Source organism: Stegodyphus dumicola, chromosome 3, assembly GCF_044657685.1.
Source record: "Stegodyphus dumicola isolate Sdum_Otavi_A_Nest chromosome 3, ASM4465768v1".
In the NCBI taxonomy this organism is placed as follows: domain Eukaryota; kingdom Metazoa; phylum Arthropoda; class Arachnida; order Araneae; family Eresidae; genus Stegodyphus; species Stegodyphus dumicola.
The window spans coordinates 159,975,891-159,993,373 of NC_140770.1; the positions used below are offsets into that span (position 1 = coordinate 159,975,891).

Genomic DNA, 17,483 nt, shown 5'->3' on the forward strand with positions numbered 1-17,483 from the left:
ATAAGGCATGGAGATACGGTATACTCCAGGATCTTCACGAGAGTGGCTTGCGTGGCAACCTACCAATTTTCATTCAAAATTTCTTGAACACTAGAACTTTTCAAGTAAGAATTGGCTCTGTTTTTTCGGATGTTTTTGAACAGGAAGAGGGTGTGCCACAAGGCTGTGTGCTCAGTGTAACCCTGTTTAGTTTAAAAATAAACTCTGTACTAAAAGAACTTCCTCCCACCATCTTGGGATCTCTATATGTTGATGATCTGCAGATTAGCTGTCGAGGAGCAGACATGAGATACATACAGAGGCAATTGCAGATGGCTCTGAATAAGATCCAAGAATGGTCAAACAAACAGGGATTTACTTTTTCCAAACAGAAAACTGTGTGTGTTCACTTTTGTAGGAAGTGAGGTCTCCATCCTGAGCCTGAGTTATATCTGAATGGTACAATTATTCCAGTTACGCCCGAAGTAAAATTTCTAGGAGTGACGTTCGACCGAAAATTGACTTTCCTTTCTCATGTTTTAAACATGAGAAAGAAGTGTCTAAGAACACTAAATATTTTAAAAGTGTTGGCGAACACCTCCTGGGGTGCAGAGCGTTGCTCCATGCTTCGCATTTACAGAGCGCTCGTCCGCTCTAAACTGGACTATGGCTCAGTTGTTTATGGATCCGCTCGGCCATCAGTATTGTTAAAACTGGATCCTGTTCACCATCAAGCTCTGCGCATTTGTTCAGGAGCTTTCAGGACCTCTCCCGTCCAGAGCCTGTACGTTGACTGTAACGAACTGTCACTTTATCTGAGACGTGAGCAAATGTCCCTCTTGCAATATTTTAATATTCTATCCCAACCTGAACATCCCAATAAGCTGTGCTTACTCGATGATGCGTGTAACGTTTTATTTGAAACGCGTCCATCCTGCGTTCCTACCTTTCCTTTAAGAGTTCGCCCTGTCATTGAGGAACATTCCCTCTCTGATATGCGCCCCCAAGCAGTACAGAATTTCGAAATTCCACCTTGGGAAAATTCACGGATTCAGCTTCTTGATGTTTTCAAACATCACATGAAGGCGAGCACTAACGAGATCGTTTACAGACAACTCTTTGCTGAGCACAGGCAGAAATATAGCAGTTATTATCCAATTTACACAGATGGATTGTCAAATGATCATGTCGGGATGGCTTTTGTATTTGAAGATTACATTGAGGGCAGATGCCTGCACCATGCTTGCTCAGTCATAACATCTGAATTAACTGCAATATATTATGGTCTTTTGTACATCTCGAAGCTCTGCCACAAAAAGTTCATAGTTTATACAGACTCGTATAGTGCTCTGAAATCTTTGGAAACTTTTCCCAACACTCAGAATCCTGTGGTAGTGGATGTTCTCAAAATTCATATAAACTTAACGATTCGAGGATATGAAGTCCTGTACTGCTGGGTTCCTGGACATGCTGGAATAAAGGGAAATGAGCTTGCAGATATCGCAGCCAAATCTACTGTTCAACTGTCTAGTCGCCTTATCCCTTTTAGAGATATCTGCTGTGTCATCAAGGGAAAGGTCCGAAAAAAAAAATGGCAACAAATTTGGGATGTTCAGCTTCAAAACAAGTTAAGACAAGTAAAACCTAGAATTGAGCATTGGGAATCTACCAAAAATCGTAAGGAGGAAGTTCTTTTGACTCGCCTCAGAATTGGTCACACTAGAGTGACACATAGCTACCTTTTAAAAGCTGAGAATGAGCCTGTTTGTTCAAATTGTAATGTTTGTCTATCTGTCCGTCATATTTTAATTGAGTGTCCATATTTTAATAATCTTCGTCAGAAATGTTTTAATGGCTGTGACTTACCTCTCGACTGTTTAATTGGAAGAGAGGTCAATTGTAATTTATTTTATTATTTAAAGGAGACTGGCTTTTATTACCAAATGTAATTTGTTTTGAAGACTGTCATTTTTAATGTGTGCTTTTAACTTGTGTTTATATGACTTCATCCTCTGGATTTGATACATTTGTCTACTTGTTTTTATTTATTGAATTTTAATGTCATCAGTTGTAATCATCCCATCTTTTGTTTGGCGCGTCATAATCATCTCTGGTTTTTGCGCCATAATCACTCACTCACTCACTCACTTTGTTCAAATAAAGAAACAGTTTTTGAGTTATTGGGATATAAAATGGATTAAACTATTTTCAAATGTTTATTTAAAAGCTTCATTCGAATGTAAAAATTCTTTCAGAAATTTATATATTTAATGCTGATTTTTAATTTTTTTTTTTTTTTTCTTTATTCTTTTATAAGAAATGGATGGAAGTTAGCATGGAGGAACAGAAAGCACTGCCTTTAAGTGAAGCTCCAAAACTCACTTTAAAGCTTATAGGAGAAAAAGTTGCTAATTTGGACAGAGAAGTTAAGTACTTACTCAACAAAGCACGTTTTGCACAACCCTTAAAAAAGAAAGTTGCTGATAAAGAAGCTAAAGCAAATGAATCTGCTCAAGATGATATGCAGAAAGGTGAATTATATTTTTGTTGAATGATAGTAACTAATTTACACTTGAAATTAGGTTTGTTGAAAGAATCTTCAGTTTCACATAATTTAGTGAATGTTTTTAATATAATTTAATGAATGTCTAATGTGAATGGAGGTTTTTCATACCACATGTTGTCAAGTGAATGTGTATTATGATGAAATCAAATATGCTTTTGCTTTCTTCAGAGCAACATAGAATTGTTAATTAATAAATCATCTACCACAGGGACATTTAATGATCATCTAATCATCTGTATTTGTAAATTAATAAATTCTGAAATTGTACTCCTCCATAACAATGTAAATGTTAAATTTGGAAAAAAATTTAAAAGTTTTCATCATAAAATTGTATCTATTCTTATTTACGTATGTGTAGACATGCTTTCAGTTTTCATATCTGAATATTTTCTAGACAAAGCATATTGTTGTTATATGCAGAAGGTATTTTCAAGTTTCTGTTTAATTTTTTAATTTTTTATTCTTGCATATTTAGAGAAACAGATCATATGAAGTTTTGAGTTCATTAGAAAGCTAGCTTCATTATTTTTTTTTCTATTTTTAGCTAAGAGCATTGTAACTATTTTATAACTGTTTTGAAACCACTTTTGGCCAGACATAGCATAAAAATTAAACATTAATTCACATGTGATAAAACTCTCAAGCTATCAGAGTTGTATTTTTAGTTCAAAAAGAAATTATTTGTTGTGAAAGTTTCAAAAAGAAATTATTTGTTTGTTTATTAGCAAGATTATGCTGATTTCATGGGAGTAATTTTCTGATTCTCATCTCTGGAGATAGCATATGAGTGAAGTCAGCTTGCAGTTCTCATTCATTCATTTGCTACAAATGTCGAACTACAGTGTACATTACACTGGCAGATGAAAGTGATTATATCTCTGATTGCCAGAGCAAGTGCCAGGTAGAACTGGGTAGGATACCAGAATTTCACTATTGATCATACAGGCATAGTGCCATTGTACTAACTGTGCAGTTCCACCCCAATTTTGAGTAAGAACAGCCCGGAAGTGGTCCAGCCGTGGTAATCACGGTTGTATTTTGTGTCAATTTATGGCAAGAGTGTAGAAACAGTTTAGATAAACACACTAGCACATGGTGAAGACTGGCAATATTTAAGTTCTGAGAGTGTTTTAAAGGAGGGAAATGTTATATGCAAAGTGATCTGAGAAGTGGACACTAATCTGCAAATAATTTGTGTCCAGTGTGTATCAGGTAACTGCAATCCAAGATTTCTGGATTTGTGAAATGTAGACTCCATTATCTTTCTCAAATTTTGTTAGAGAAAAAAAATATATTATTCAAAGCTTATTTAACTAAACTTTTAGATTATATAAAGTTCAGCTAGAGATCAAACTTTATAATTTGCTCTGACAAGTTTATCTCTCACAGAAAATACATATTGCTAGTTGATTAAAAAAAGAAAAGTGCTGTAAAATTGGGGCTGAAATATTTAGGCTAAAATAAGATGGAAAACAGAAATATGTAATAATTACCAAACTGATTAAATCTGTGTTAATTTCCTTTTATATGCTTATTGTTGAAAGTTCATTTAATTATGTGGATGGCAGAATGTAGAGCATCTTCTCAGCACACTGTGCTGAGTATGAAATATTATTTATTCTTATTCCATAAAAATTATCTGTGAAGCTTTTGGGTTGGGAAAGATTTTCAAAATTTTTTTTTTATATTTTATTTTGCCAACAAAATTTGTTAACTAAATTTAAAAAAAAAAAATGTGTACTACGTATTTTTATAAATAAGCACATAAAAATGATGCAAATGAAAAATTCAAATGTATACTTGTTTTCTGCCTGAAATCTAAAAGTTGATATCTGCAAGAAATTACTGTTTTTTCACAGTTTGTAATTTAAATGTATTGACAGCTAAATATTAAAATGTTTAGTTTGACATTTAATCAAATAATTGGAGTATATTGAAGTAAATACTGAGTAATTTAGTTTTGACTTAAACTAAAAGGAAATTTATGTAAACTTCTTGGGTTAAATTAAAACTGTTACAGGACCTAAACACTTTTCCTCATTCTTTTTCTTTTGGTCATGGTTTAGCTGTGCTTCACATTCCATGGTAAAATCGGCAGTGGGACATTTTTGTAGTGCCCCTTTTTACAGAGTCCCTAGGTACTTTTTCCTGATGCTGTAAGCACAGGCATTATTTTGCTTAATGGTTACTACAGCTCTGCGAGAGGAACAAAGCTGTGACAACTTATTCTCTTTCTTTTATATATTAGGTTTTCATGTGATGCAAACAGAAAAAGTACATATTTATCTAAATAATCATAAACCTCTTTGTTTACTACTGCACCTTTAAGCTACATCATCTTGTAGTGCTTCAGATTTTATAAAGTTTATAAACTTAGAGGAAAATTATTAAAAAGCATCTTCATCGTGAATTGTAGGAACTCTTCAGCAGTCTGTTTCTTTTCATAGATTTATTAATTGTCAACTACGGAAAAAAAAAATTATATGTTGAGGTACTCTGAAACAAAGCAATTGTTTTTATTGCAAAAATTCGTATCTGAGTGTATTTGTTTTCACAAGTAATAATAAAAGTTAATCAAATTGTATCATCAGATCTTTGAATAAGATTTATATCACAGTTAATTAATAAGTCCTGTTTCTAGATTTTCCTGATCATTATTCACATTTATTTTTGTTAAAGAATATAATGTAAAATTGGACTCTATAATAAACCATTACAATATAAACGTTTCTTCAAATTTTTGTCATAATAATGCTAACTGATTTACAATAAATGTTGCTGTATAAAATTACTTCAGGAGCCACGTATGTCCAGTGGGCCGCCAATCTGAGACCACTGGCACAAAGCATATGACTCGAATTCTGTATAGAATCTGCCCATGAATACATATTTGTATTCATGGGCAGATTAATACATATTATTTGAAAAGAAAAAATTATATTTTTTCTTCCTATGCCCTTTGTTAGGCTTAAGTATAAAAAACCCTGACAAAACATAAGGGTTTTTTTGGGGGGGCACACAAAACTGTGAAGTCAACAGATTAAAAACAATTTATAAAAAAAAGATCGAAAAAATTTATAAAAAGTTATTTTTCAAGGATTTATTTTTTTTACTGTTGAAGTTTATTTAAATGAGCATTATTGTTCTGTCTATGAAATACATTTTTATTTTAGAAAATATTATGACTGAGAATGCAACACTTGGAACTGAAAAGCCTGAAACCAAAGAAGAAGCTCAGTCCACTGATATTCCTGAAATGGATACAGACTCGGGAACTACACCAGGTAAACTATATTGGTGAAATATGTGTTAAAATGTTTTGTAGTATTTTTGTCTAAATTGATGAGCAGTTTGCATTCTTTAATATTCTGAAGTCTTGGAAGCCTTATACATGTGCAAATACAACATCAGAATAATTATTGGAAAATTAAAAATTCTGTATGACCTAAATGATGACCTGAAGGATAGAAAAATGTATCTCAAATGGTGCTGGTCATTAAGTGTTTTGAACTACCTTTTTTAGTACCCATGAAAACTGTAATAAATGCACTAAAGTTTTCATTGAATGCCAAGGTGATGAACATTCAAATCTGATTGACAAATGCAGATGTTGGAGACTGTTCTATTTAGTGCAGGCAAATAAGCATTTGCCTGTCGTGCTGAAAAATTTTAGCCTGTCTCACTTTTGAATAGAATATCAAACAAGTATATTAGATATTTTTGAAATTATATGAAATGTATTTATTTTAATAGGTATTTTGTATATAACACTTGTTAAAAGTTCATTATTATAAATAGGTATATCTTGATCATTTTAGAAAATATTTTCGCAGTAGAAGTTGTCTACTGCGAAATATTGGATTTAATGAAAGTCTGCATAATATTGGATTTAATGAAAGCTTCTTGCCACCACAAATACCCTCTGCTTAAGTAGTTCACGTTGGCATGTTTAATCATATTTTGTCAAACAATTTTTGGCATTTGAAAGAAAGAGACTTGCTTTAGAACATGGTGTTATAAAATTTGTAAAAAAAAAAATATCGTTATCATTAAATATAATGTGTCTGAAATGGAACTATCATTCTACCAGATTAGAAATATAATTTACTTCCAGTTCTGTTGCAAAAAGTCAGATACAGAATGTCGCCAAATCATGTGTATAGCTTTAGGTACTAATTTTGTATCCTATGACACTGTGAAGGTTTGGTACCAAAAGTTCAAAAACAAGGGCTATGACATTCAAGCAGCAGAATGCTCTGGCCAGCCTATTGCTGTTCATTTGGCCTGCCTGCAAAAACTTATGGAAGATCAGTGTGCAATCACTTGAGAGCTTGTTAAGGAGTTAGACATTAGTGCCATGTCCACCCACATGAGCTGACTTGAGCATATAAGGACAAATGTGTTGGACGTGTACTAATCTGTTTGAATATCAGTGCAAGGACAAAATTCTGGACTGGATTGTCACTTGTGATGAAAAGTAGAATTACTTCAACGGCATAGGCCGGAAAGGCGGTTGGTTCTTGAAAGCATCACAAAGTGAAATTTGACTAACAAAAAGAGCACACTTTGTATCTGGTGACATTCTATAAAGAATGTCTGGAAAAAGGTAAAACCCCCAACAGTAAGGTGTACAGCGAGATGCTAGTTCATGTTGATGCTGCTATCAGGGAAGATACATTGAACTGAGTTCTGGCACAAAAAGGTAATGTTCCATCAATATTGTTACAAATTTGGTATTTAATGTTAGTAAAATTATAAATAAAATTGTTTTATTCCCTGTGTAATACAGCGTGTGATGAATATTAAAAGAAAGCTAAGCCGGAAAATTAAAAATACAAGAGCGCATGCATTTAATATTTAATAAATATCTCTTTTTGATTTCAAGAAAATACCAGAAAATTCTCACGCATTTAAAAAGCTTATGGTAATTTAGTTAGTTGTTGTTTTAAGAGTTTGTTTAGAAACTTGCTCTTGTTGACTATAGCGAATTTGCGGATTCGCTTTGTCTAGCTGTTTTGAATTAAGTTCTGTTGAACGTTTGAGTAGTTAAAAGATAATTGTGAGATATTGTAATGCTGTAGGAATATCTGAGGAAATTTAAGCATTTTGTTTTATTTGTAGTAATAATAATAAATTTTGTTCATTTTTCATCGGACTTGTGCATTCAATTCATAACGAACCTGTACACATGCAACAATATAATGCAAGACCACATGTGTCTTCATTTACCAGCTGAACTCTTTACGGACTTGATTGGATCTTTTGCCACTCTCACCATATAGCCCCAACATCGCTCCTTTGGACTTCTACCATTTTTCACACCTGCAGCTACATCTTGCTGGTGCTATCTTCCATTCTGCACAGAACATCCGAAATGACGTTAATCTGTTTTTGGACTCACGGCCACCAAGTTTCTGGGACAAAGGCTTTGAAAAACTACCAAAGTGTTGGCAGAAGATCACACATTTGGGTGGTAATTACTACCTGCACTAAAATTACCGATTTCACGTTTTTTATAACTTTATTAAGAATGTTTTTTGGTGAAAAACTTTCGTTACAACCAGATAAATATAAATTTTACACAGTGGATAGAATAAAATAACATGGAATAAGTAAATTCAAAACTAGTAATTCTAATTATTTTAAATTCAAGTCTTTTTTCATTATTTTGTTTTTTAATGATAAATTCATATTTTGTGATGAAAAAAATGATCATGAAAAAGTTGTATGCAAAAACAGGAAATTGTGAAATTTATCTTCAGAATGATTTACAAGTATTTGGTCTTCATCGATGTACTTTTACAATGAAGAATGTGATCCAAATATACATACATAAAAAGTTACTTGAAAGATATTAAGCTAGCAAGGAATTGAGTGGAAACTCAAAGATTCCTGTTAATTATATTGATCACAGAAGCATTATGATTATTTTCTTAATATGTTGGTCCAGCATGCAAAACAGCTGCAATCCATCATGGCATTATTTTTCAAGGACTTAAGTAATGGAAATGCATAGTAAGTGTTTAGTAGAAGACTGTATCAGATTTTCAAGTAGATGTCGCATGACACCTGTAAATCAGAAGAGGTGATTAAAATTAGAGCTTCATAACATTGCAGATATGCTCAGTAGAATTAATAGCAAGTAAGTTAGGCCAGGACATTAACTGCAATTCATCAGCATGTTTTTTAAACGTCTGTTGGACAATTCTGATTTTGTAATAAAAAATATTGTCTTGCTGGAAAAATCCATTTCCAGTGGGAAAGACAAAAAGCATGAAATTGGGTAACTTTCTGCTAATGATGTTCATATGATCCAAGCTGTCATGGTGTGTTCTATAACCATCAACCCCATGAGCATAAAATGAGAACATTTAGCAAAGTATAATACCACCAACTTAATTACATCCTTCAGCAGATACTTAAATCAACTGTTTGGCTAAAGGTGACATATTCTGATATGCCGTTGACATAGATAAAATCAAGATTAATCAGACCATATTGTCCATTTATGATGTTCATGAGCCCACTTAGTTGTAAAGTCGATGATGCTGGGTTAATAGAGGTATGTGAGGGGGGGGAAACTGCTGCAGATTCACATATCCATGAACTATACCAATACTGAACTTTACACTTAGACCTGCATTGAGCTGGCAACTCAGGCACCAGTGGCTGCCTATTCGCCTTCTCCAAACAAAGTAGTCTTTGATATCTGTAAGTTAAAGAAATCTTTCTTTGATCAGACATGGATGTCCAACATTTTGACATCTAATGCTGATGCCCACTAGCAGCCGAGCGGTAAAGTCGCTGAACACTGGTAGTTCGGTTCCGAGGTTCGAATCCCGCGAACGGGCTGGCTGCATGGGCGTTTTCATGGTTTTCCCCATGTGTAACGTGTATACGAGCCAGTTTCCCTTAGAAAGTCCTCCACGAAGGCATCCCTCCCCTTAGGCAGATAGCCCTCGTGTGCTTTGCCATAATTAAATACACGGCATCTAATGCTGATTTCATTTACATGCTAACCAGTGGCAGCTTACAAAGACTCTGTGAACAGTGCCATTTTGGAGATACTTATTCCTCCTAGCTTTCAGGCTATCATAGGTATAGCCTTCAGGCCATTGTAAGTATTAACTTTTGTACATTTAGTTTCGGTCATAAATTTTTTAGTTTCATTCATGAGACATTGTTTTATTAACTTGACAGTAATGAACTATTATATCAATAGAAATCTAGTTGCTGCTGCTTCTGTCTCTCTTTTGCTTTTTTTAAAACTGATTTATATCATTTATTGTATGTAATTTGAATAAGAAAAATTGTGAATGGAAATTTTAAGTTTATTTTTACAAAATATAATCAAAATCAGTATTTTAAAAAGTAATCTGTAGAAAAGTTAGCCATTTCTATTTTTTATTAAAGCTTATCTTCTGAAAGGTATGGAGATAATAGATATTATAACTGAAGTCAAGAGTTTAACAAAGTAAAACATGATGAAAAGAACATAACTTCTCATTTTAAATAATATGAGCATATTAATTTAATATACATTTTTTCTCTAGTAGTACATATATTTACTTTTAATTGTTGAAAATAGCTATCATGAGTTATTGGAAAAAAATATATTGCTTAAATAGACTTCTCTTTCAATTAATTTGGACTTATGACATTTTATTGCATTATGATTTGTGTAATTATTAATTATATGCGGTAAAATAGTCCTGAAATAATTTTTTTCTTTAATTTCCATTTAATTGAGTAAGACTTTTATAATAAAATTTCCATTCCTTTCATATGCATAAAAATTTTTTATTGTAATAATTTTTTATTGCATGGTTTAAAATCATGTGTATTTTTGACTGTATAAATATATTATGTATCCTCTCCCCACTAATTATATATACAATATATTTTTGGCTTTGTGCTACCTGTGTGTAGTTGTCTTTGTTCTATAAAAGAAAAAAGTTTTAATCATTCTAAAATTAGTGTTAACTGTTTTTAAAGTATTTAATAACATAAATTAGCATTACTTAGCATTAATTTTTTCATGACTAATCTTTTAATATTTTAAGTTATTAAATCATACTTTTGCTTAATTATAATTAATTTAAACAAAGGAAATATTAGGTGTTTAGACTTGCAGGAATTTATAAATGCATTTTGTAATAATGAAACAAAGGCCCATTACTTAATTTTGGTTAAGGTTTCTTACTTGTTTTGCTCCAAGAAAAAGCTTTGTAGATAATGCAAATCTATACATAAATTAATCCTGAAGTATTAATGTCTTTCTGCATAATAGCCAATATCTGAGCCAAATCAGGAAAACAGTTTTTGCTTAGTGATGAAAAAATAAACAATATTTTCATTCATGTCAAACCAAAAGGGGACCTCTTCTGAAGTGCTTTAGACAAATTTTTTAATTTGCAGAAGGGTAGAAAAATTTCATACTTTTTTAGGAAGTCAAAGGAACTTAAAATAAATTATAGATCAATCCTTCTAAACAATATAAGAGTTTGCATTTTCAATGTAAAATAATAATGCAAAAATAAAGCAAATGAAAAGTTACTGTAATCTTTATATTTCTTGCAGAAATTATTGTGCTCACCTCATATCAGATACAGTTTTAGTAATCCATAAGTATCTTATTAATGAGGACATTGTTCTGATTAGAAATGTAATTTTCTTTCAAAAATAATGCAAATTGGAAGTTACAAAGCAGTTATTACATAGTATTTTGTAACAAAGTTATAAAATTATTCAGTTACTCATACCTAATTTGATTATTAGTTCATTGAACTTTAACAGAAAAACTTTTCTGTTTGGTTATGGGAAATTAGGGAAAATAAAAAAGGAACTTCAGTGGAGTTTTGTGTGTTTATTATGTGCAGAATCTACTTGATTTTCTTCTATTTAAAAGTAAATAAATGTTCTACAGAATTTGTTATGTATCCGTGATTTTGAATTATATTTCAAAATGTTTCTAATGGGTAAATATGCTTAATATATTTCACTATATAAGGAAGTACGAGTTGTATTTACCTGTGTATTTATTTTATTTAGGAAGTGATAATATTACACCTGCACCAACAGAAACATCACCTTCTCCTGACAAAGTCCAAGATGATCAACATAGTGAATTATGAAAGTAATTGTACTTAATAAATTCATGTAATTTTTGCCAGTGGCACATAAAAATGATAGGGTGAGAAGTATTTTTATAGAGTTTTGATAAAACGATTTGGATTCCTACTGGAATATTCATCTTATCTCAAAACACTGAGGTAATTCTATTACCTGCTATATAATGCTATACAAATCTGATTTCTGTTTTTTATCACTTTAAAAATTGGTGTGCATTATTTGAATTTCAGGTTTGCTAAATTCTTATTGCTTAAAAAATAGTAAATGAACGAGAAAGATGCTTTTTTAAGAACTTATTTTCAGAACTTAATTTCTATAATTTATTTTATGTCATACTTAAATGTAGTTGTATTGTGCAGTAACATGCTGTCAGTTGTTTGTACCATAGTGAAATTGTAATGAATTATTTTCAACACTGCTGATAAACTACATTAAGTTTGATAACATAATTTCTCCCTTTGTGGATTATAAATAATTCTAATCAGAGCTGATTAATTTTTATTTCGAATTTTCAAGATGAGAAAATGCTAAATAAATTTGAGTAAATTATTCATGGAAATGCTAAATAAAATTGAGTTAATTAGTCATGGTTTTGAAACATTCATGGAAAAGATATTTTTGGCGAATGCTCTTGCATTAGATCTGCATTTTTAATGAACAGTTAATGCTCTTAATAATGATTGTTTGTTTAATTGATTATTATATTACAGTGACTGGTGGGGGAAAAAAGTTGACAGAAGTATATCAAGTCCATTTTTGCTATAGCAGTCACTCATTATATCTTTTTTCTTTATCAAGGAAGGGATTGATATAATGTCGATTGGCTGTAGTTTCATTTTATAATTTTTGTCTCTAAGTTTTACATTTAATTATTAAAAATTAGAGTTGAATATAATCCTTGATATTTTATGTATTTGATTTAATCCTTGATATTATCAACTATAAAATTTGGAAGAGGTCCTGTCCAACTTAGCCAGTCATTTTGGCAGAAGTTTGAATGGACAGATAACTATTTTATTTAAATAAGCAACAAATAAAAGTTATGCCTGTTTGTGTTAACTACACTATGTCACAATTTTTCCCATTGAATTACCATTGTTTATCCATTTTCAAATAATGCCATATCATGCCCATTAACGCACATTTTGTTTTTCAAATACCTGGATCTCATAATGCTGAAAATACACTTGCATGCTGTTTCTTAGAAAGCAAATAATAAATTTTAATTATTTTTTCCAAAATGCAGATGAAAAACAAATAGCAGTCATCTTCTGTCTTTTAAAAAAACTAAACTGTCCTGTCAAGGATTAACCAGTGTTACTTAAAACCAAAGCTGTTTGGTGGCAGTTTTTATTTATTAAAAATAATCAATGGGAAAGTATATAAGTATTCAATCTTTTTTAAGTGTGCCCAAAGTTGCTTAATATTTTTTCAAGTGAAGTGCTTAATATTTATTTTGATTGTTACCATATTAAAATTTTATTAGTAAGCAACTAGTGTTTAATGTCCCAAATAAGGTTTTGTATGTTTTTCTGAAAGAATTGTTGAAAATATTAAATATGTTACCTGCGGTTCGAGTTTTTGTTCTTTTTATAAAATAATGTACTGTCATAGGTGTTTCGAATTCTGTTTACTGGCGTCAAATCAAGCCATAATTTGACTCAGCTGATCTTCTTAAGGATATGATGCTTTGTTATGTTATATGTACAACTACCACTTGATCAATTTCAGTATTTGTGGAAAATTTCAATCAGTTTTAATTCATTTGTCATATTTAAAAATGATTTAAAATTGTATGGAGGTTGTCAATTTTTTTTTAATAAGGAGGAAAATTTAGGTGTAAAGGATAGTGAATAAACATTTAAAAAGAATTATTAAAGGTGCTAACTTTTATTATTCGTATGTGTCTCATAAACAATAACTAGAAAATGTTTAATCTAATTAATGTTGATATTGTATGAATAACATCTGAAATTTATAAAAATCAGGATTTCTGAATACTTTTATGGCCAGTGATCATATATCTATATTATTTCATGAAATTTAGGATATAACTGAGATGAATGAATGAAATTTTAATTATACCTGAAGATTAATTTATCTAGTGATTCCATTAAACAAAACTCAGGTATTTAAAACCAGGCTTTAGACTTAATTTATAAAGAAATTCTGATGTGAAATTATTTGTGAAAATTAAAAATGTTAAAAATATTTTATTAGAATATTTCTGAGCTGATGTTTTATTTAATGAGACAATATTTACATAGTCAGGGAGGTTAAGTCATGTGTCTGGTGAAAATAAGTATTCATCAAAATATTAAGCATTATATCAATGCTTGTGATATTTGGAAATATCATTTTTGTATTAGCTTTAAGACAGATTATATTAAATTATTTATGTAAATAAAGTTTTGAATTGTTTAAATTTTATTTACATACAGAAAATTTAACATTGCACCTTAGCATTTTTACGTGATAGCATAAAATGTTATTTATTGTAACTCATTCCAAATGTTGCATTTTATTTACCATTAAAAACTCATGTAAATAAAATTCCAAAGAATTTAGTTGTTTTTGTTTCCTGTGTCCTTTTTTTTATCACCTTCACAAAGCACAAATTAATGAACATTTCTGTTCTGAACAACTTTGCTATGTCAGTGTTAAAACGAAAATTGAATTTGATTAATCTCCTTTGATTGACAGGAATCGGCTAACTAAAGTAAATTTAAAATTATTTGGAAACATCTGCTAAACAGTGGCAGATTTAGGAAATGGGGAGCCGATCTTACATGAATGTTTAGAGGTGTCTGATCTTATGACGAAAGGGTATATTTGCCTTTTGTTGAAAATTTGTTAATGATTTATGAGCCTCTTGAAATATGGGCCTCAGAAACCTACCTCTGCTGTTAAATATTTTGTGTCAATGTTCATATGCCTTGCTATGAAAAATGAAATATTGCCTTCAATGAAGTGTTTAAAAGGCTGCAATAAAATTTTCGGGGAAAAAAGGCAGTATATTTTATACAATAGTACTGCTTGTAGTTATTATTGCACTAAATGCTTCAATTTGTTAACAATGATAATAATAGTAAAATTAATTATGCTGATCCAGAATTGCTGCTGCAGTAAAATTTTTGCCAGTTTTCTTTTTTATGTATATAATTCTATTTTTTATTGCTTTTAAATTTTAAAAAAATTATTTTGAAATGTAGAGGTGCTAAATCATCATAAACAACATTAGGAAGGCAAAATATCAAATAGATCTTAAAAGATTGTGATGGGTAACTAAATTTAAAATGTAAAGAATTATATATTGGAAGAAAATTTAAATCTGCAGTTCAGGAGGGTTCAGATGTGTTTTTTAATTCGAATAATAGATATGAAAAGTTTCATATCCCCCTGTTTCTAAAATTGTTTTTTTACTTTTTGCCTTTCCATTTCTATATTTTCTTAAAAGTGAGTGGGCAAGATTAAAGTATTTTGTAGATGAAAATTAAAACATCTGCCAATACATTTAAGCAACTGTAGATGCTGTTTGAAAATCTCAAAATCAGTTACTCAAAATTTGAATTTTTGAATGTGTTTTTCAAATACACATTGAAACAACTGGAATTTTTGTTATGTATTTATTGTTTTAAACTTTGTATTACAAATAACTTTTCCTAAATTATGCTTTAACCGTGTGTTACATTTAAAAGTTTATACTTCTCCAGTAGTTTAGCTAGAAATATGAGCTCATGAATCATGAAAAATTTAGGCCCACCAGCGGCCGAGCAGTAAAGATGCTGAACACTGGTAGTTCGGTCTGAGGTTCGAATGCCACGAATGGGCTGGCTGCATTGGCGTTTTTGTGGTTTTCCCCATGTGTAACCTGCATACGAGCAAGTTTCCCTTAGAAAGTTCCCCCCACAAGAGCATCCCTCCCCTTAGGCAGATAGCCCTCGTGTGCTTTGCCATAATTGAATAATCCAATCCATGAAAAATATTTGAATAAGTGCTTTAATTTTCTAGTAACTTTTAAATTCTGTGGTTCTTGTTTACCTTAATCTACTTGTACACAATTGTGTTATTAATTGAATTAGCATTTGGTTTACGTTCAGTATAAATTATCTCTATATAAAAGTAATAAGCTCTGTATACGGTTAGTATGGATGCATCTCAATATAAAAGTAATTACTGCATATAGTGATGCCTTGCTTAATGAACAAAGTCTGCTCTGCGGTATGAGATTAACGTCGTAAAAAATTTCAGAGCATATTAAAAATACCTCCAGTATTGGAAGTGCTAGAAATTTACTAATTTAATAATTAAAATATTTTATATTACTAATGAATTAGTAATGATTATAGCTAATGTATTAAAAAGTGTGAGACTGTGTTTGCTGTTTAAACAGTCTATTTTTTAATTCTGTTTAATGCAAATCTTCTTAGTCTTCTGTTGGAATTTGAAGACTTAAATGTATTTTACCTTCTTGCACATCTTGCTTCAGTTCATTTTTTAAATTTGTTCTACTTTCAGAATGTCACCTGTAATCAAGCTGTAAATTAAAGGATATGTTTTTGTGCTTTCCAAAGAGAAATATTCCTGTTCCATAATTCAGAAACATTGGGAAATGCATAGTACTAAAATTTCTAAAGCAAAATTGGGCAAAATTATCAACTAGAAAGGGAAATCTGACAATCATTACTTCTATATGGAAAGAAGACCAGGGGTGTTTGTGCTCCGGGGAAACCCCGGAATTCCGGGGATTTTGAACTTCGATTCCGGGGATCGTCGTTCAAAAGGAAGTAGGAATAATAATGAATTATTTATTTTGATCTGGGTAATTTTGTTTGCTTTGAAAGCAGAAAACGCAAGGTCAGTGTGTACGGTGAAAACTTTTCCTTTCTTTCTCCAAAGGCAGTGATAATGCGTGAAAAGGGCGAAAAAACTTCTTTTTTGTTCTTTCCTTATTGCAAGTTATGACTCATTCCCCCGGTTCTCGGACATTCTCTTCTGGATTCTTTTCGGCAAGTAGGCGCAGCAGAGAAAAAAAGGAGAGACTTCGTTCGACCAGATGTGCGATCACGTGACTCTGGGTTCAAAGGTCTTATGTCTCCTGGCGTGGCGCCAATAAGTAGAGAAGGGGGATTTTTCGCCGTATTAGCTATTTGTCATTGATCGCTTCTCAACTTTTTTTCTCCGCTGCGTAAAATTTTCGTTTCATTTATTGATGCACGTGTAAATTTTTCGTTTCGTTTATTGAAATATTTTTTTATTTATGTACGCAAGAGAATTTCACTATGAAATTTCTCGATATAAATAGTGATATTATACAATTAGAAGAAGGTGTCCGGAATGCATTTAGGTGGAAATGGATTGAACGGAGGGATGGTAATGAGGATACCATCGGCACATGGTGCAAGAAAATAAATGTTGCTGGACAAGCATATTGTGTTTTTTGTAACTCACTGCTGAAGTATGGTGGGGAAGGATTCAAGGCTTTCACAAATCATTCTAAAACTGTAACGCACATAAAATATTCAAAGTGCATTAGACATTCAATGACTTTAAGTAATTATGCTAATTCAAAAAATACTGATGACTTACTGGAGACTGATGCTCGGCCATTGGATATAGTGACAAGAAAAGCACACCAAGAGGTATTAATAACTTCGTTTATCGCCGAGAATTCTCTTTCTTTCAATGTAGCTCCCAATTTAATTGAACTCTGCAAACAGTTGAGCCGCGATCAGACGGCACTAAACTCGTTGGAAATGTCCAGGACTACTGCATGTTATAAGATGAAATATGGGCTCGCAAAAAC

The 17,483-nt window shown here is 31.4% G+C and overlaps 1 protein-coding gene across 2 annotated transcripts in view; it reads left to right on the plus strand.

The window, feature by feature from the left end:
- Grp170 (hypoxia up-regulated Grp170 co-chaperone protein) overlaps nt 1–14,244 on the plus strand; it is a 100,768-nt gene extending 86,524 nt beyond the window's left edge. For both annotated transcript variants that reach the window (XM_035364251.2, XM_035364252.2), the window contains exons 18-20: nt 2,297–2,510; nt 5,719–5,829; nt 11,597–14,244. In XM_035364251.2, the coding sequence (XP_035220142.1) occupies nt 2,297–2,510; nt 5,719–5,829; nt 11,597–11,679 (408 nt within the window). In that variant the 3' untranslated portion in view covers nt 11,680–14,244. The remainder of the gene's footprint in view (nt 1–2,296; nt 2,511–5,718; nt 5,830–11,596) is intronic.
- Nucleotides 14,245–17,483: the final 3,239 nt, after the last annotated feature.